Here is a 21328-nt window from a genome sequence, read left to right on the forward strand (position 1 = left end):
TTTCATTATATATATATATATATATATATATATATACACACACACACACACATGTATATATACACTATTATTAATGATTATAATAATTTAATTCACAGTAAGTTCACAGTAAATCAGGTCATGCTTGTTTTTTTATTCTGGGTGATTAATGGTTGTCAAGGACTTAAAATAAAATGACTGGCATCATTAGTACATCCTACTGACTCATTATGTTATGTGGTGGGAAAACTATGAGTTACAGCAGGGCCGTGCACAGACCTTTTGAGGGGCATGTGCTGAAACTGAAAAAAGGACCCCCCACCCCACCCCCCTTAATGACAAATGAAATAACACAAAATAATAGTCTCAAAAGCTTTAGATTTATTCACTATTAATAACAACCATAATATATATAAAACCCTCACAAAAATGTTTTTTTTTAACAACAAACACTTTGTGAGGTCGCATAAAAGTTCCTTCAGAAGCTGTTTTTATCAGAGGGACGCGTGACTACGCGGGGCCGCTGCAGTGATAATCATGTGGAGATGTTTTTCTTGTGGCAGAGGGTTAAAGACCACATGAGCTCATGTGGCTTCTCGCTTGTTTTCTCTCGCTGAGAAAGAAGGAAAGGCAGATGTTGTGTGTACACAATTCCAAATCATGATGCCACAGGAGATCCTAGGCTCCGGCCAAGAAAAACAGACCAGTTGTTCTGGGGCCGTCTGACCGATCTTCTGTGATAACTCAGTATGGTGAAACCTGCATTCAGGTGCAACTGACTGCATTCACGCACAATGAGTGTGTTTACATGCAAAGCAAAAACACTGATGCATCAGTCACGGTCCTGGCTCATTTGGTGCCCTAGGTGACGTGACGCAAAAAAATTGCAAATTAGTCTTATAATAGTTTTAAATTTGAGGTGGCGAGTATGGAAACTTGTGGCCAATAATTATTTTAAAAAATCTTTCAGAAAAAAAATTCAGAATTTTGAGAAGAGTAGTAAGAAAAAAAGTCAGAATTGTGAAATAAAAAGTTGCAGAAAAGGGTTTACATAGTCCGGGGTTTCAAATGTTATGCTGGGATGAGAAAAGAAGGGGTTAGATAAATGCTAGGCAGTAAACAGCTCGGTAACCGGCACAAAAAGGTCATTCCATAACAGGACGGAACAACCTGACCTCAAAAAGGTGAACATCAGGAGTTTTATATCTGGTCTTAATATTGTTAGCACAAAAACACTATTCATACATCATTCATAGAACGTTTTTCTTCTAAAACATTTCAGTTAGATGTTTCTCTTGTTTCAGAATGTTCCCTTAACGTTTGCATTGCCAAGAAAAAAAAAAAGTAAAAACTGGACATTTTCAAAGAATATTCAGAAATAATATGAGACATCAATTACGAGACATCTCATTTTGATGACCACATCAAATTAAATGTTAAACTTTAGAGCTGTGTTAAAATTTTTCGTTTAGATGCTTGAAAACACTTTTTCATCTTTGACTCTTTAATTACTTCATTGGAATATTAGGAAAACATTCTCAGAACATGTTTCTTAGCTGGGTTGCTTAAAGGTTTAAAAATAGTTTAAAAATAATACCCTCAATACACATTCTGTTTAAAAAAGCATATTCAAGCAAACATCTCCTGACATAAGTGAAGGTATTGCTATGTTGAATCTCTGGCGTATTCTCACTGAAGACAAATGAGAAGATGTTATCCTGTGAGAGTATGGTACACAAATTCTGTGTGATGTGAGAAAGGAGCTGATGCTCGGCGATAGGATATCTGGTTCGAGCCGGTTTGTTTTTCGCCCTGAAATGAACCTGCTCTGCTTTGTGTCATTCACACAGGTGTGAAGTCGAACCCCCCTCCTCCCCCCATCCTGCGTGGCTCTGTGCACGTAACACCTGCCCGCCGCTTCACAGCGGTACAAGATGTTCTCTCGCTTACTCCGGCCGCAAAAGAGGAACAACCGCTTTCACTTTCTGTTGCTGCTGGTATGTTTTTAAGTCTGGGCATGCTGAGATCAGCAGTGCGGGTTGCAGGTTCAGGGCATCTGGTTCATGTTAAGGTATTCAAAAGAAATTACTTCTTCCACTTTTTTCTGTGGGAACAAGAAGTTATGTAAAGGATGTACCGTCAGCCCATGATTATACAGATTATTAGCCTGAAAATATTGGGATCTTGCATGAAAAATGTCATAAATCTTCCAAAATTATATAAAAATGGTTGGCTTTTCCAAAATGTGCATAAAACACCTGCTTGTGGTGGATAGGTTTTGATTTCTGTTTGATCTATCAGAATATCAGAATGTAGTTCACCCAAACATTTAATCTTTTATTCATCCTCCCGTTATTCCAAATCTGTATGCATTTCTTTCTTCTGCTGAACATAAAAGAAGATATTTTGGAGAATGTTGATAACCAACAATATTGGTTTTCCATTGACTTCCATTGTATTTTGTTGCCTATACTATAGAGATCAATGGGAACCAAAACTGTTTCGCTAACAACATTCTTCAAAATATCTTCTTTTGTGTTCAGCAGAAGTAAAAGTGTATACAGGTTTGAAACAACATTAGGTGGAGTAAATTATGACATTTTTTGGGTCCCACTGACTTCCAGTATATTTTTTGTCCATACAGTGGAAGTCAATTGGAAACCAAAACTGTTTAGATACCAACATTCTTTTCTTTTGTAGAAGAAAAAAAGTGATAAATGTTTGGAATGTCATGAGGGTAAGTAAATGATGACAGAGTTTTCATTTTTGGGCGGACTATCCTTTTTAAAGTAATTTATCACGTTCTATCAACTTCCATTTATATTTTGTGCTGATTTCTCTTGAAGTAAGGATTTCTCTTGAACATATTTTTTTTGACATATTACTGAAACTGGTATTCTGAGCAATCACAATGACCTCTGTTACATCACAAAAAAAATGGATTTGCTGACGTGTCTGTGTAAAGTGTGGGCATGTGGTTGCGTTTGCAAGATGGCTTAAATCCCTTACGGCAGCTTTAACATCTGCTGCATTTCAATCATGCAGAGCTGTTTTCGAGAAAACAAACATCTCCAGAAGATTGTTGCATCAGAGCGCAGTTAAAGGACAACAACAGGGTTGAGAATTACATCTGTGCTACTGTCTGACGCACACAGAGGTACAAAGAAGATTATCACCCGCTCTGACATCCAATCCACAACCACCAGCAGCCCTCACGGCTCATGATTCAATGCATAACACTCTTGATTGCACCAAATCAAGCCGTCAAGAAATCTGCTGGTAGCAGCCCTCAATCATCAATAAAATAATGGTGTGATGTGTCTTTAATTGGAACTTTCCATACACGATGTTGTGATGATTGTTGAGCTCAGACAAAACCACATTAAATGCAACGTGGTGCATTAGTACATGGAGTCTTTAAAGAAAAAGATCACCCAAAAATTAAAATTTGCTGAAGATTGTCAGTCTAAGGCCTTCCAAGATGTAGATGAATTGGTTTCTTCATCAGAACAGGTTTGGAGAAATTAAGCATTACATCACTTGCTCACCAATGGATCCTCTGCAGTGAATGGGTGCCGTCAGAATGAGAGTCCAAACAGCTGATAAAAACATCACAATAATCCACAAATAATCCACACGACTCCTGTTCATCATTTAATGTCTTGTGAAGTGAAAAGCTGCATGTTTATAAGAAATAAATCCATCAAGGCATTTTAACTTTGAATTGTTGCTTCTGCCCTTACCAAAAAGTAGTATACTTCAAGTTTATTTTAGTAAGTATACTTAAGTAAAGTTCAAGTATATTTTAAGTCTCCTCTCACATCAAAATCCACGGACATATATGCGTAGAACAGTTTTGGACGTTTTTTGTTTGTAAATGTTATATTTTTGTGCATATTTTTCTCCTGATTCAGATGAGATGACTTTTTCACTGAAGAAAGCAATAATTATAGATAGAGTACTTATATTTTGGCCAGAAGTGACAGTTTAAAATGCCTTAATGATGGATTTGTTTCTTACAAACATAGCTTTTCACTTCACAATCTGTCAATTGATGGACTGGAGTCATGTGGATTACTTGTAGATTATTGTGATGTTTTTATCAGCTGTTTGAACTCTCATTTTGACGGCACCCATTCACTACAGAGGATCCATTGGTGAGCAAGTGATGTAATGCTACATACCCAATTATGTTACAGTCCCTGTATAAGGGTCTAGGAGTCGAAAGGGACACATAACATAATAGATGGACAACGGCTGGCGTATTACAAATAAATTCTTTATTTTAACACAAATTACTCACAAAAGTAACCAAAAATAAGAGACGGGGAGCCCAGCAACAAAGGAAGAAATAACTAAACTAACAGAAACAAGCTGGGACTCCCCACTCCAAACTAAAATTACAAACTAAGAAAAAGTACGTGGCGATGTGGCTCTGGAGAAAACTGTGGCTGGCAGAGAAAGGGTGAGTACTTTTTCAGCAAATCTTTATTTTTGGGTGAACTGTTCCTTTAATTTTTGTATTAAGCAGACCTATGTTTTAGTTTAAATTAGCTTTAGCTACTGTGTTTGTCAAGGTTCAGAATGAATGAGGAGGAAAAAGTGCAATATCATCAGTCACTGACATTCATGCAATTGGCATGAGATTTCCAAAACACGCCGAAAATGTAGGTCATTGGCTCTGTAATTTTTACCAAATATTTGCAAGAAAAGCACACCAATTCAGACAGGACTGAAATTGTCTGTAAAACACAACTGAACCTGACTGCCTCACGGATGGCTGGTCCTGTCTGAATAGGACTGAATGTGAAACTGTAACTACACTTTAGTATTGATTTTTCAGAGCGGATTGATTTCTTCCAATTCTGTCTTGAGAGAAGCACATAATAAACATTTACACTAATGAAACTGCATTTTCTTTAGTCTTTCATTTGTTTAAGCTTTCCATGTAGGTAGCAGTGCCAGCGCAGCATTTTCACAGGCAATTCCTTCCCTCTTTCGCCATGTGAAGATCATTGTCTCGGTGAAGTGCGTCACTGGCGCCTGTTTGCATGCAACACCACTGTGTGAATGAGGCTGCTTGTGCTGCGATTTTAAAATGATGTCTCATGCTCAGTGAAGACTGTAAGGAGCTGTAGGCCTGAATCATATCTGAGACAGAAAGTTTGTTCTTGTGACATATGCTGACTCGTGTCATTTCCTGTTTTAAGATATCGGGGGAGCATGAAGATGTTTTTTACTTCATATCTGTGTTCGCAGACAGGGATTACTTGCTGGAAAATCCAGCTAAAACCAGGCGCTTCAAAAATACCAGTCGGTGTAACTGGTTTTGACTTCTTGGTTTATGGCCTTGCTCCCCAAGGCTGCATTTATTTGATCAAAACTAAAGCATTGTGAAATATTGTTACAATTTACAACAACTGTTTTCTAATTGAATATATTTTAGAAAATTAATTCCTGTGGTGGCAAAGCTGAATTTTCAGCATCATTGGTGTCACATGATCCTTCAGAAATCATTCTAATGTGCTGATTTGAGCTCAAGAAACATTTCTTATTATTATCAATATTGAAAATAGTTGGGCTGCTTAAGCAACTGTATGTACCTTGAAATATCAGTTACAAAATAATTCTGATGAGTACACTTACTTCTAATAAGGCGAATGGCTTCTGTTTTCTTCCCAAACGTCTATCAGTTCGCTGGGCGCGAAAAGGGCGGACTGCTTTACGGCAGCAACAAGTGCACGTGTACATCCATTAATTACGACAGAGGAATATTTCCACTGAATTCCACTCATCTGTAGGGGGCTCCAAAGTCGCAAAAAATACACAAAACTACATACAGTCAGTGTTGGGGGTAACGCATTACAAGTAACGCGAGTTACGTAATCAGATTACTTTTTTTCCAAGTAACTAGTAAAGTAACGCATTACTTTTTAATTTACAAGAGAATATCTGAGTTACTTTTTCAAATAAGTAACGCAAGTTAATTTATTGATTGACAGCTCTCCTGTCCCCATGTTGAGAGAAATCAGAAGATGCTACTGTAGTTCTAAAATAAATATGAATATGCATTAATTCATCACTCGCAATATTGTAATGCATTACTTTTAAAAGTAAGTTTCCCCAACACTGCATACAGTTGCTTTCATATTTATTTTAGAGTCATTTAATAAATATAAAGTTCAAAAGAACAGCATTTATTTAAAATTAAAAAAAAATTGTAACACAAGAAATCTATTTACTGTCACTTTCCCTCACGTTTAATGTGTCTGAATAAAATATTAATCTCCTTAAAAAAAATCCAACTGAGCCCAAACTTTTGAACACAAGTGATTTACAACCCACTGAAACAAAGAAACTACACATTTCTATTTTTGACCTGTTTGTGAGCTAGGCCTAATTCAAAAGACTTGTTCAAAAGAGTCACGTAGTTTCCAAGAACTGAAGAAAGAGCTTTAATCTGTTGTAATCTTTCATAATTAATTGTAATCATATCCTCAATTCTTAGATCTGTTCTTAAGAATGTGATGCAGTCACTGATTTATAATAGGCCTATAGATACGTGAACACGATGCCTATAGTCATTCGCTTTACTTTGGTGTATTCTAATAGCTTTTGAATGTTAACAGTTTAATATATTCATTTGAAGATTAATTTGACTTGACATGCCAGCTATTAAACATAACAAATATAGACTCAGTGACTATCCTGTCTGGCAGATCCTGCAGTGACGTGTTTGTCATGTTTTCAGACGGGTCATACTGAGGTGGAACATGTCACAGGCTGGTGCTACAGTGAATCCACCCAAGGCGTTTCAGCATTCAAGCTTCCCTCACACCTTTGTGGGCTCTTTTCTCATGGACCTGTGGTTGTCGAAGGTTTCCTTTCCCTTCCGCCGTGCGCAATTCACTTCCCCTTCACCTTGTGTGCAAAAGAGCCATCTACACATATCTACATTATGTATATGTTTTGCTGTTTATCTGTTGGAGTGTGATTGACACAAGCTCATCGCTCAGAGGCATGTTAAAGGGTTAGTTCACCCAAAAATGAAAATTAGGCTGTGTTTTACTCACCCCCGAGGCATCCTAGGTGTATATGACTTTCTTCTTTCAGACGAATCCAGTCGGAGTTATATTAAAAATGGTCTTTGATCTTTCAAGCTGTTTAATTCCACTCAGCAGGTGTTGCATTGCTTCAGTCCAAAAGAGCTTAAATAAAAATCGCCCATCCATAAAAAAAAAGTGTCTCACACGGCGCCGGGGGGTGAACAAAGGCCTTCTGTAGCGAATCGATGCGTTTTTGTACGAAAAATATCCATATTCAAAACGTAATAATCACTTTAATGTAGCTTGCGCCAACAGTTGTACACAGAAGCAGTTCCGGGAGCATGACGTATGAGGTCAGCGTTGCGCATGCGCCGATGAGTCTTGTGAAAACCAACGTTTGTTTACAGGATCAAAGGAAGCAAAGTTTCCTTACTGTAGCAAAGGAAAACCAGTCTCCTCTTGGCTTATATCGAAATGCTCTGACATGCTTCTTTACAAATCCTCGTTTTGTACTTCTAATTCTTGACCGTTGTTTTGTTTTGATCTCTCCCCTGCGTTTCCGCGTGCGTCACTTCTGAGCGGCGCATGCGCAAAGCTGACGTCATACATCATTCCCCCGGAACTGCTTCTGTTTACAACAGTGAGCTCAAGCTCACATTGGGTGAACTAACCCTTTAAAAGGCGTTTGAGAGCTGGTTTGGAAGCGTTTATCTGTTCTGCGGCCAAACCACAAGCTGTCATCAACTCTCTGCAGTGACTGATGGCCGTTTGCAAAGTCTGAAATGGATCTGAAGCCTGCAGCTTTTTGACATATGTCTGCTGTCTGGATTACAGTATGACTGCTGTATGTTTAGTCTAATGGTAACGCTGAGCTGAACAGTGGACATCTGATATCTCACTCACCCACCAGTACAGCCTCTGCGAGTACAGATGCAGCAGAAATGTCGCTGCCGCATTGCAATCATATCCAAGTGTCAGTGGGACACTAATGATACGTTTTTTATAACTTCTGGACCCCTCAGGTTGAGGTGATGTTCGGCAGGACATGCGTGTGATATATTGACACGGTGCTGGGTTACGTGATATTTTACATCATAAATCATAATTGTATCGTGTGTATGTTGGTGCACCTTTAATTGCTGAGCACAATACACAATTTAATCTGCATTACATATACTGTAGCAATCACGTGTTTACTTCAGAGGATATGTTCAATTTAATGAGTGTTATTAAAACATATCAATCATATTTGGTTAACCACACAGGTAGAACTGGGTAGTAACTGATTACATGTAATGTGGATTATGTAATCAGATTCCAAAAATTAAGTACTTCTAATTAGATTAAATTACTTTTTTAAATACTCGTAATCAGACTACAGTTACTTTTTATTTATTTATTACATGATTGTATATTATTCACACAATAGCAATAAATTAATTCTCCCTAATTTCTCTTTTTCATCTATTAAATGTTTTAAATGTTTCTTTCTAAAATAGCCTACCGGTAACATTCAGAAATTCTTCCAGTTTTGTGGACATTCACATAAATAAATGCTAAATTTTTAAATACACAAATTCATGTTATTTTTATATTTTTTATTTTTCATGTTATATTTCTAATTTACATGTAATGCAGGCATTCCCAAACTTTTTGTCATCTCAACATCCTTCACCTAATATATTTTCTTGAAGTACCCTGAGATTTTAAAATATATTTGCATGTCGGTTCTCTGTTGGTTAATGGAGAAATATATATATATATTTTTTTTTAATTGGTGTTATTCTAAAATTACTTATTTTAATTTTTCCATTTTTATGATTTAATTAATTATTAGCTTTTCATTTAAACTCATGAAGCCCCTGCAGTATATTTACAAACCCCAGTTTGGGAAACCTTGAAGTAACGTAATGTTTAATACACTTCATGTTATTAATTACAACAAATGGAATGTATTTTCTTACTCTTTGTATTTTTATATCAATATGTATGAAATTATCCTATTTAAATCAGTGATAAACAACTTGGGTAAAAAAAGTAATCTAAAAGTAATCAAAAGGTAGTCTGATTACATTACCTAAAATATGTAATGTGATGGATTACGTTACTAACTGCAATTTTTATGTAATTTGGAATCTACAGTAATGGACTACAATTTCTGAGTAATCTACCCAGCTCTGCACACAGGTTAGCATTAACAAACCAGTAAAGTTAGTCGAAGATATTTTGCGTAGCCTATTTACAGATATAGATAGATAGATAGATAGATAGATAGATAGATAGATAGATCATCAAAGCAGACACAAGCCATTTTGGTTGGCTGAATGGACGGATCAGGTTAACATAAGCTCCTGTAAAAGTCAATGGCAGCCGGATTGAACTGGCCGGAGCTGTAAGGCGAGAGAGCTGCGGACACGGATAGGACGGCCCGCACTCCCTGTGAACTCCACTTCACAGCCCGGGGCTGAATGTGCCCTGATCAAATATTTCAACACTCCCAAGTATGTATGTTGAGAAATAAGCGCACACGCAGAGCTATTAGGTAGCCGCTCAGGCCGCCTCTGTCATAGGCCAGTCCAAACCAGTTCTTGTTTATCACTGGCACAGTGGCCGCCCTTGTATCAACAACTGCAAGCGAGCGAATGAGACTTGCACGCAGTGTCACTGCATTAAATACAAGCATGACTCATTTGCATGGTGCGCTTGAGGTCAAAGTTGCCAAAAAAACAAACAAAGAATTATTGTTGCCCTTGCTTATTTTGCTGCTTAATGCTTAATAATTTTGAAAGCTCAGATGTGAGAGTAAAGCTTTGATGCAGCTTGATAACAAAATACTTTTTTTTAGATAAATTCACCGAAAAATCAAAAGATTAAATTAAAACATCACAAAAGAGAGAAAAAATTATGCTACAAATAATAAAACTAGTGAATCAGATTTTAACATGATTCAAAATGTTTATCCTGAAGCAAAAGCAATGCTATGATTTATTATTTTCATAATATAATTACACGAGTTCGCCTGCCCAAACAGTCCTGATGGTTAATGGTAAATGAACTTGGCTTGCTGTCCTTAATGGAGGCTCGAACCCGAGGCTCGGCTTGAGCGCCGAGTTCAACCCCCCATTGCGGTACTACCTAGAGGGAGACAGACAGAAATAGAGGAGGAGATGGGGAGGTGGAGGGATGCCAGAAGAATTGACGCTGTGACGGCGCAATGAGAGCTGCTTATATAGGCTTGTAACGATGATTGACAAGACTGAATGATTAGGCTCCTCCCGAACCTACATTTGGAACTTATATAATATAATATAATATAATATAATATAATATAATATAATATAATATAATATAATATAATATAATATAATATAATATAATATAATATAATATAATATAATATAATATAATATAATATAATATAATATAATATAATATAATATAATATAATATAATATAATATAATATAATATAATATAATATAATATAATATAATATAATATAATATAATATAATATAATATAATATAATATAATATAATATAATATAATACAAAATTTTAAAGTGTTATTATATTTATAATTGATATAATTCGCAAAAGTAATGCTATATTTTATTAGTGATATTTATATTCAATATTTTATAATAAAATTATTTAATGTACTAATATTATTTAATGTACTAATAGATTTATAACTGATATGATTTGTTTAATATAATATATAAATCATATCAGAATCCTTTCAGAGACTTTGCAGGTGGCAGCCAGTCAGAAGACGATCTGGCACTCCTGCACCAATGGCATTGCAGAATGTCTGGGGCGGGGCCTGCATTGCTGACCACTGGTTACACTGACTCAGCTGAAAGTCGGGGTGTCGCGTGTCAGGACTGACCCCTCTGGCAGCAGAGTCACCGACGGACCATCTCTGACTCGCGGAGCACGTCCCTTCTTAGAAACATGTCCCGCCGCTTCTGGACTAATGTTAGTTATGAAAGTGTCCTCTATTCCCATATTTAGATCCATGACATTATGTAAAAGGGGAGAGAAGCATCTTCACGCACTTTTGTGTTTTCACCTGTTGCGAAAGAAAAACTGTGGTATCATTGGTGAATTATATTTGATTTAGGGCTTCTTTTTAGATATTTTAAAGGGGTCATCGGATGCAAAACTCACTTTTACATGTTATTTGAACATAAATGTGTGTTGGCAGTGTGTGTACACAACCACCCTATAATGATAAAAATCCACCCAGTGTTTTTTTTTAATCTCTAAAAATAATATCCCCTTTTTCAAATCAAGCCATTCTCAGCTTCTTGTCTGTGTGACATCACACAGGCCAAGGCCACTCCCACGATAGTTGATTGACACGGCCGTCTTACCTTAGACCCGCCCTGAGTGAGCTGTAACAGTCCGACCGCCATTGTTTCACCGCCGGAGCTGATGTAGACAAGAATGACTCCTAAGCGATTGAGGTGTTCTGTTGTTAGATGTAATGATGAACATAGCAGTCGTCATTCACTCCCGACATCTGAGCTGCTGAAGATGCAGTGGATTACGTTTGTTTTTGAAGAGAATGCGCCCCCAATCTACATAAATGCGTCTGTTCGTGCGAATCATTCATGATCCAGCTTCACCTACAGAAGAAGTGAGTATAAGGTTTTTTTAAAGAATTTTTGCAAATTGCCTTTCCTTATAATGTGCTAATTAGCAAGTTTCACGATGAATGCGGCTAAAGTAAACAGTCTCTCTGAGAGGCAAGGCTATCGGTGCCAAAACACTTTTTATTTTTTATGATTATCTGCGAATCGCGTTTGCGCTTCCACAGAAGAGAGGGGCGGGGGGAGCAGAGCTCATTAGCATTGAAAGGGAAATGCAACAAAACAGCTTGCTCTGAAAAGAGCTGATTTTAACAAGGTAAAAGAGAGTTTTTTTTACACTACCATTGAGAAATTTTAACCAAAGTATGTTATAGACTTTTCATTAAGACCCTAAAGAATCATATCAACTTGTGGAAAATGGGCATCCGATGACCCCTATAAGCTCAAATTCCTTGCTTTGTGTTTCAGCTCCTTCACAGAACATTCAAAACAGACATTCTTTCGTCTGCTCGTCTAGACTTTGGCATATGTTCTCTTTCATATGTGTTGAAGCGTGTATGGTGGATTAAACCCTGCACACAGAGCGCAGATGACGCAGGCTGATAGTTTTCCTCAGGTTAATCCTGCAGTGCTGTAACACCTGCCACATGCACAGCCTGCCACAGGCCTTGTCAAGTTCATCACCTAAAGTACCTATCGAACATGTCTGGAGACACTTGAATTATTGAGACTTGTCAAGAAGAGCCTAGGGCGAAGATTTTACATAATCATCGCGTTCTGTTAAGACACACTGCTCACCCAGTTCTACTTGATCCTCTACTTGTGTGTTGGAAAGAAGAAGGGTGGTGTTTTTGTGCCAATTATAGTGGAGACCGGGGCTAGCTGTCACATGGGCTACACTATCGGTAAAAAGTTTGAAATAATTAAGATCTTTTAATGGTCTTGAAAAGAGTCTCTTAGGGTCACCAAGTCTGCATTTATTTGATCAAAATATCAGTAAAAACAGGAATATTGTGAAATATTATTAAAATTTTAAATAACTGGTTTCTATTTGAATATATTTTAAAATGTAATTTATTCCTGTGATGCAAAGACGAATTTTCAGCATCATTACTTCAGTCTTCAGTGTCACATGATCCTTCAGAAATTATGCTAATATGCTGATTTGCTGCTCAAAAAAATATTTATTTTCTTGTTCTTGTTTGGATGTTCGTTTCAAACATATAGTCCCCATTCTGTAGCCTACATACAGTGTGACAACATTTCCTGATTTTAGGGCATGTTGTCACCAAAAGTGAAAGAAATTAGTCTTTTTGTAGCCATTCCTGAGGTTTTTGCCTGAGTTTTCAAAAACAAACCTCCCCTAAGAAATAATAACTTAAAGGAACACTCCACTATTTTTGAAAATAGGCTAATTTTCCAACTCCCCTAGAGTTAAACAGTTGAGTTTTACCGTTTTCTAATCCATTCAGCCGATCTCCGGGTCTGGCGGTAGCACTTTTAGCTTAGCTTAGCATAGCTCATTGAATCTGATTAGACCGTTAGCATCTCGCTCAAAAATGACCAAAGAGTTTCGATATTTTTCCTATTTAAAACTTGACTCTTCTGTAGTTACATTTTCGCAACTTTTCATTTTCCGTCGGTCTTAGTACACGATGTAACTACAGAAGAGTCAAGTTTTAAATAGGAAAAATATCGAAACTCTTTGGTCATTTTTTAGCGAGATGCTAACGGTCTAATCAGATTCAATGATCTATGCTAAGCTGCAGCTAAAAGTGCTTCCGCCAGACCCGGAGATCGGCTGAATGGATTCGAAAACGGTAAAACTCAACTGTTTAACTCTAGGGGAGTTGGAAAATGAGCCTATTTTCAAAAATAGTGGAGTGTTCCTTTAAGTCAACTAGCCCTGGTCATTCACATATGTAAATGTGTACTAAAATTAATTTGTTAAAAACTCTATACAATCCTAATGATTACTCTGTTGATGTTTATCTGAATTTAATTGACATTTCCAGCTGTAAACTTGAGCATTTTACACTACATTTACAGCAATGAGCTCTAATGAGCTGAAGAGATCCAGTTTTATCCCTGACCAGCAGAGAAAAAGTAGGTTAGTGGTCCACTTACAGCTCTTGGGAGCAAACATCTGCTCCGTTTGAGCCTGGGAAGAGGAGTGGAAAATATGAGGCGTTCCTAGCGCACATGAGGTCTGTGTGCGCAAGGACAACGAACTCCTTGTGTTCGGTGAGCATCTGGTCCTTAGATGGCCTGTCTGCTGGAATGCCAAGAGAACGGAAAGGAAAAGACGTTTCCTCTGAAGGGAAGCTGAAGCTTGTGAAGCCAAACGACTCAATGATGAAGTAGAATCATATAAAAATGTTTGCAAATTTGTATTTTTATACTTTGAAGGTTGTTTTGTGTACAGTTTAGATGCAAACGCAATGTAAATGCTGGTGGTGAAAAGTTGCACAATGAAGTCTGTCAACACAGGGAAATGGTTAAAGATCTCGCCTCTGGATACGTAACACCCGTCTGTCTATTTGCACTTTGTGTTGTTTTACATTTAATCCCATCATGCTTTACCAACCTGGGTCATGGTTCTAGACATGGCAAAGCACATGATGTAATCACCATCGCTGGATCTTTTTGTACTTTTGACATGCAATAGCCTTGACTATGATATACAACCTCATTTCCACTTTGTCAGTGATTTATTGCCAGGAGTTTTTGTCTGAACATATAGGAACACCTGTGTTTGCCAAATATGTCAAGTTCCCTAGTGTAAATTGGTGTTCTTGAAGTATGTTCTAACAAGTAATAAAGGAAAACTAAACTTTAGTTTTTGTATAAAATGGCATATTTATTTAAACACTGGTGCAAAAACAGACAAACATAAAAACATTTTTTGCTGTGACATCATATAGACAACCTACAAAATGGTATAAAAGTTAGAAACAAGCCAAGAATACAAAACTATGTGGAAACGCACTGAAAACACAGCGGATATTGCACCGTTCGGCTTGGGAGTAGCTTAATACCCATTTCACCCATCAACCCCTGAAATGAAAAACAATGGAAGCCAGTTTAATTAGCTCTGGACCAGCCTGACTGAAGAGTAACGTCGCCTCCTATATGCAGTATGCATTACATGTTCAGTCTTTATGAGGGTTCTTTAATTCCCTGGAAGTGCATGTTTGAGAATGTTCTCGTAGTATCTAAGATAAAACAATAGAAAACAAAACAAACGGCAACAATTTTCACCATGACCCAAAGCACAAACATCAAGGTAAGGATGCATACAGTTCACAAAAAATACATAGTCCCTTTTTTAGGTATAGGTAAATGTCAGCACAGCGCACAAATTCAGACAAATTCATGGTTTTTGTGCCAAGGCCACAAAGATTGTTTCATTAGTCCAAACGTGTAGCTAGTGACTCTAGTTTGTCTGATAACAGCACATTTATGTAAACAAACATAGCTAAAATCAGATGTAAATGTCAGAGCATATGTTTGTCAAACTTGTGCATCGTATTAGCCAAGCTTCGGTATAGGGTTGCAAAAAGGTGGAAAATTTCCAGTAAATTTCAGAAATAGTCCAGAAATTTTGTAAACTTTACAGGAATTTTTGGAAAGTTTCTGGAAATTTACCGGAAATTTTCCACCCCTTTGCAACCCTACTTCGGTATACACTTTGAATGCAATCGATGAAAAGTGCTAAAAAAAAAAAAAAAATAGGCCTACACCAACAGGCCACAGTCAGAAGAGTAGGGAAAAAGAAAGTCTAGTTAGCTCTTATTTGCACATATAGTACGAGGCTCTAAATGAGTTCTGGAGTGCAGTTCTCTGCGTATCTTGTAACAGCATGAGCGGGAGGACTAATTCAAGAATGTCTTGCTTCTCGATGAGAGTTCTCTTCGTTCGCCGTCAATGGTATCTTTTCTTTCGCCACTTGAATCAGTGCCATGTTCAGTTTGATGCTCTCGCAGTTTCTTTCGAGAAGAAAGGCAACGTGGCATGTCAGAATCCCATCCATAATGCTTTGCAGCAGGTCTTGTTGTATCCACATCTACAGTTTACAACGTTCTTAAAACGTTTCAAGAAAATCAATGTGGTAAAGCCACTTCTTTTAAGTCAAGAAATGACAAAAAATTGACAAGTCTGTCATTGTTCTGTTGGAGTGGATGCAGGATGGTTGGAGTTATTTGTTGCTTTTAGAATAATGATCACCAAAAAATCTTCAAGATGATTCAGTCTGATCATTCAAATAAGTGAAGAATCACATCCAAAACAAGGCTGGAGATGTTTGGACACTGTTCTCACACTTAGTGGTGTTGCGTTTAATCCATCTTGGTGTCAAGGGCACAGTTTTCTCCAAACAAATCTTGTATGTACTCTTTTCACCAAGGATGGAGGGGGAGGGGAATCACTCAAGATCTTCAGCGGATTTTAGGGGCTGCTGAGCTGGACTCGACTCGGATTGGGAGTGTTTCCTGGAGGATATCCATCTGCGCACCAAGATGGCTACTCATGCCTCCTCATGAAGGAAGAACAAACCCCAGTTGAGGTTGTAGAGATAAGAGATCCCTGACAGCACTGGTCAGGTGTGGTCACTCCTTCAGCGGGATGGACAGGTATCTGGTCTCCTGTCCATGGAGCCGCACACCTGCTCAGGATGGGGATCAACCTATCAAGGGAGAAGAACAAGGTTTGAGAACACAGGAACTCAAATGCATTAGCAAGACAGAAGCTACAAAAAGTCTTCGAACTCAACGCACCTCAGAATACAGAGGCGGAGGTTGGAAGCGGAATTCATGGATGTAAGCATAAAGTGGTCCTTCAGTCTCATCTCTCACAGCCGGGAGCTCCAAGTTGTTCTGTCGCTCCTCATTGGTGATGATTTCAGAGTAGCTTGGTGGAGCTAGAAGAGTTGAGGACAAAGCCAACAATTAGACCACAAAAGACTTCTAAACTGATTGTTTAATGTCAAACAGTCATGAAGTATGTTGAGCAATGGGGCTCAATCCTACTCCTGGAGATCTGCCTTTGGATTAACTGGAGACTCTGGGAAGTAGACTCTAAAAGAAGGTGGTCCTCAAGGAGCAGGACTGAGTACCCATAATCTAAAGGGTCTAGGTAACAAGTTTAGGATTTGTGCCATACCTTCAGGTCTCTCAGGCAATCCCAACCAGCTCATAGCCATGCTGCACTGACTGCTGACAGAAGAGGTGCGACTGCCGAAGGAGTGGATGGGAATGGTGCCGATCACCAAGGGCAGGTTCAGGGTTAAGTTGACAGCTCGAGGGATGTCCACATACACCTGTCGAGAAGCAAGAGGTTAGTTCCATGGCAGATATTGGCAAGCAGTTTACTTTGTCATGAATCAAACAGATTGTAGGCTCACCATGAGTGAATATTCCACATGGATGATGCTGCAGTCCAGAATGGAAGGCGAAATGGGTGGGATCTTCAGCATCTTGCCGTCCCAAGTCTCGCTCTTGCCAGGGGGTAGAGGATCTCCACGGAGGTTAGCTACGAGTTGTTTGATCTCCTTGACCTTCCCTTTGGCAAAGAAGGTCTGGGTTTGGTAGATGGCTGCCTTTGGCACGACCACACGGGAAGAGCAGTTTTCAATCTCTGCGAAGATCTGGATGGACTCTCCTGCAAAGAAAACCAACCAAATTCATTCACTCTGAATGATAAAACTTTCATAATAGTTAACTAGTGGCTAACTGTCCACCAACAAGCAGGTTTATCATCTCACCTGGAGTGTAGCCCTTCCTCTCGATTTTGGCACTTAGTGATACAGGCCCTGAGGTGCAGAACCAGCAGCAAAGGGTTTTGTCCTTTGTGCCAGCCTGAGGAGACTATAAATGAAAAAGTGACAATATATGAACCTCTGAAATCATACAACAGCTCAAGCAAAAATTCAGTTTTACATTATAAGGTACTTAGGCTTCAAATGCTTTTCTCTTACCAGTAACAATGGAGTGTTGATGTCAATGTGCTCAAAGACGGTGAACTCCTTCTTGGTTTTCATGGGCAGGAGCCATGGCCTATGAAGCTCCGCTTTCAACCAGTACCGTACGCTGCCGTGTTTGCCTTCAAAGGATGTCGCCAAAGGCCTGGAAAGAGACATGAAAAAATAATGTAAGCATTTTGGTCGATACATTATATATATGTGTATAATCAGGCAGGAGAGTTACTTACGTCTGGGGCAGTTCGAGGCTGAAGAGAAACTCGTGTCGCCCTGAGTGAAGAACGGTGAAGCCCTCGTCACAGCTTTCATCATCTAAAACAAAGGAGAATAAAACTCGATATACCAATATACTATACCTGTAATATTCCTCAAGAATCCTAAACACAAGACAAAGACAGAGATACGACCCACATTGTCTAGTGCTTCAATGAATATAGGAATAGAACACAACATTTTAAAACATTACAAAACAATGTCAGCATAAGAATGTTTTTTTTTTACAAAACCTTTTTGAAGTGGGAATAGAAGAGCAAACTGTCCATAATTTGGTGTAGTATGTTTTTATGCTTTTCAAAAGAAAAAGGGGTGAACCTTGTCACATCACTAAAACCTTAAATATATGAACATACAAACAAAATAACTAGTTAAAAAATGCAATGTTCTAAATTCACAACAAAAATTAATATAGGAATATTTAGTCTTAAATATGTTTATTTTTTTAGTAAAAGATATTGTTTTGATGTATTTTCATAGCTTTTGTTCATTCTTTTACTTCCACCTCAGCGGTTCCACAGACCTGTGTAAATAACTATGGCCATAAAGAAATACACGTTGAAGCAGTTGTTTTCATTCATTTTTATTTTTTAAATGTATTTGTCTCTTCTTTTTATTGCCACCTCAGCAGTTCCACAGCCTGCTGTAAATAACTATGAGCCTCTCACTCGAAGGCAGCCAAGAGCTAGAGAGGACCAGACTGAACTGGCGCGAGCAGCCTCTCAGCCGGATTTCCTCATGCATATATTACTAGTCGGCTCCTGATTGGCTGAGCCGGGGCGTTTTTCTCTTGAATACGCCCCCATAAGGAAGCCACATGTGTACTGCAGCATAACGAAAATGAAACATACGTTAAAAAAAAACTCAATACGAAAATAAATAGTTTGACTTAGTTTATTAGTAGAAAAGACTTCATTACAAAAACTCCATAATTACTTTAATGGTTGTTACAGAGTACATTAAATTCAGTTTGACAACATACCTCAAAATATTACATAGCAGAATATAAACACATGTAACATTTATAGCGACCTAAACTTTTACAGTTGACATAAATCATGCTAACCAGTGGCATAGGAAGCGAATTCATTTGTTTTTCTTGCTGTTACAGTTTCTTTATTAGGCCAAAATATTTTTTAACAAATGCAGAATGATGCATAAGGTGAAGAATGAAAATATCACATTTTAATGAACTTTCAATCAGTCCTGCATTGTTGCGAATAAGTTGCATCGCAGTCTTGACACTTGGGCAAGGATATGATATCACCAGGGAGCACACGAGCACTTCCACCAATCAGCGAAGAGATAGGATTGACCTCAACCAATCAGCGAGCAGAGACTCGGTCCGCAATACCCCCTCTCCACCAGTTTCTGAACAGGTTTAAACCGCTTCTAACAAAGGCTAAAACTTACCAGAACCGTCTATGAAATAAACTGTAACTTATAATAAAAAAAAACGCATGACACGATATGATTACATAGTGAATATCGATATAAAAAACGTTCATTGCAGATATTAAACGAAAAGATTTAAAGTAAAAGATTAACTGGTTGTTTTGGACAGGGGCTTGTAGTTTAAACTCTGGTGTTCAAACAAACAACTTCATTTAAGCATTCACTTTGCTGGAATACTTTTAAAATAATTCAACATCTAATTCAAGATTTTTGTTTTTACATTTAATTCCAGTATTACTGAAATAAAGTCTGGTAGCAAGGAAGAGGTTTCAACCAAGCATCATCTAAGGGTTCATAAAGAAATCGTGTATTTCTCGTTTCTCTCTGCCTATGCCAGTGGATTAAACTCTTCACAGAGAGGAAACTAAAAATGGAATATTTCTAAACAAACAAAAGACACAATGTAAGGAGCATCTGTCATAAATAAAAAGTGCTTCATTAAAATGCTCCTTACCTCTATCATGTCCAATAAGGACGTCTCTGTGGTTTAAATACTCCACTTCTTCAGTGAAATTCTGTGTGTAGGCAGTGTTGGATCCAGCATTACGTGATTCAGTCCAGCGAACTTTCGCCAGTCCCTTGGCGTGAATGTTCAGAGATTTCACGCGAATTTCTCCGGTAACTTCAATGATCACCCGACCCGAGACAAAGTCCCCACTGGCGAAGACAGGGACGTTACTGTCATTGAGACAGTCGTAGCTGACAAAGAAGTTTTTCACCTTTCCGAGCACCATGGTGGAAATCTTACTAAGCTGTAAGATATTTAAAATAAAAAGAGCGAATCATCTGTCAGATGTTTCTATGAAAGAAATCATCCAAGGGTTGTGCCGTGCAGAAAGGCTGCAGGCAGGTTCACTGCTATACTTGTCTGTCATTCATTGAGTTTTGCTGTAACTGCATGTGAAGATGCTCCGACTCTGCTTTAATACCTCCGTTTGGTGGAAAAACAACCGGACTGCGCATGCGCAATCGATAAGACTACTACTGCTGCTGCTGCTGCTCCCTTCTTCCGCCTTCCTATGCTTCAGTGTCTGTTGTATTGTTTAAAAGTAGCCTTTCTTCACAGACTCGTACATCCAAGTGTTTTACTAATAAACTAGTGACTGCCTAATAGTATGCCAACATTATGATAGGATGCAATACTACATAGTAGTGTGAAAAAATACAAATGTGAATACAGTATCACAGTGAAACAAAAGAAAGTGGAAGGAAATAGAAACAAACCGACTTGAAGCCAGATGCACAATTGTTCATGCGTTGTTGACATCTAACACAGAAGTGAAACTATGCTTAATTAAATTCGAATGTACTCGCATGAATGAAATCACTCATTAGACTTTATAAAAAAAAAAACGCTTTTTAGACTGATTTAGCAAGCTTTAAGAGCTAAGCTAAAATTTGTAATGTGGATTTTTTCCCCCCTATATAGATGGCTGTAATTGTGATGTTTTCATGACATGTATTGTTTTAGTGTTTTGTTAAATATCATTTCAAGCGCTGGGCTTTCATAGTTATCAAGTCTCTCTTCACTGCCACCTGCCTGATAAAGGGGGTTATTGCATAATGCAACTTCTAAATAGCATACTTTATTCATTTAAAGGTGGGGTAAGCGATTTCTGGTAGCCAATGTTGACATTTGAAATCACCAAAACAAACACGCCCCTCCTCGGCGTCAATCTGCAAACGCAGGCCTTCCGCTCCTTGAGTTCTCTCCAGCGCTGGAAAGCTGATTCGATATTTACACGGGTCCTACTTCTTGCCTTAAGCCTTCTTTTGTTCCGCAAACGTTTTCCTCTTTTGTTTTTTTATCCTCCATCTCTATCTTTCTGTCGCTCGTCTCAGCTAATGTCCGTCCTGTGTACTGAATGCTCTCTCCTCCACATCATGAGTAGACACGCCCCTTACTGCTGATTGGCTACAAGTTTGTTTTGCTACTCGGCCCGAATTAGTTTTCTAAAGTGTTTTTGAAAAATTGCTTACCCCACCTTTAAACTGATATTAT

The 21328-nt window shown here is 38.1% G+C and overlaps 1 protein-coding gene across 1 annotated transcript; it reads right to left on the reverse strand.

Annotated features, from left to right (window-relative positions):
- Positions 1 to 14452: 14452 nt before the first annotated feature.
- LOC107689502 (arrestin domain-containing protein 3-like) lies at positions 14453 to 20230 on the reverse strand. Its single transcript, XM_016487510.1, has 8 exons — positions 19781 to 20230; positions 17829 to 17910; positions 17596 to 17743; positions 17383 to 17485; positions 17023 to 17279; positions 16782 to 16938; positions 16397 to 16539; positions 14453 to 16305 (listed from the first exon to the last, which is right to left on the reverse strand). Exons 1-8 carry the CDS (start codon positions 20058 to 20060, stop codon positions 16237 to 16239), a joined length of 1239 nt encoding a protein of 412 aa, XP_016342996.1. The 5' UTR covers positions 20061 to 20230; the 3' UTR covers positions 14453 to 16236.
- Positions 20231 to 21328: the final 1098 nt, after the last annotated feature.

Source organism: Sinocyclocheilus anshuiensis, unplaced genomic scaffold (assembly GCF_001515605.1).
Source record: "Sinocyclocheilus anshuiensis isolate Anshui unplaced genomic scaffold, SAMN03320099.WGS_v1.1 scaffold393, whole genome shotgun sequence".
In the NCBI taxonomy this organism is placed as follows: domain Eukaryota; kingdom Metazoa; phylum Chordata; class Actinopteri; order Cypriniformes; family Cyprinidae; genus Sinocyclocheilus; species Sinocyclocheilus anshuiensis.

What these genes read in the sequence shown, in the direction of transcription:
- LOC107689502 (XM_016487510.1), bottom strand. Translation starts at nt 20,060, where the DNA reads ATGGTGCTCGGAAAGGTGAAAAACTTCTTTGTCAGCTACGACTGTCTC. An exon ending in AGCCTCGAACTGCCCCAGAC is followed by an intron (nt 17,744 to 17,828) that starts GTAAGTAACTCT and finishes GTCTCTTTCCAG; the next exon opens with GCCTTTGGCGACATCCTTTG. An exon ending in ATTGCCTGAGAGACCTGAAG is followed by an intron (nt 16,540 to 16,781) that starts GTATGGCACAAA and finishes CAACTCTTCTAG; the next exon opens with CTCCACCAAGCTACTCTGAA.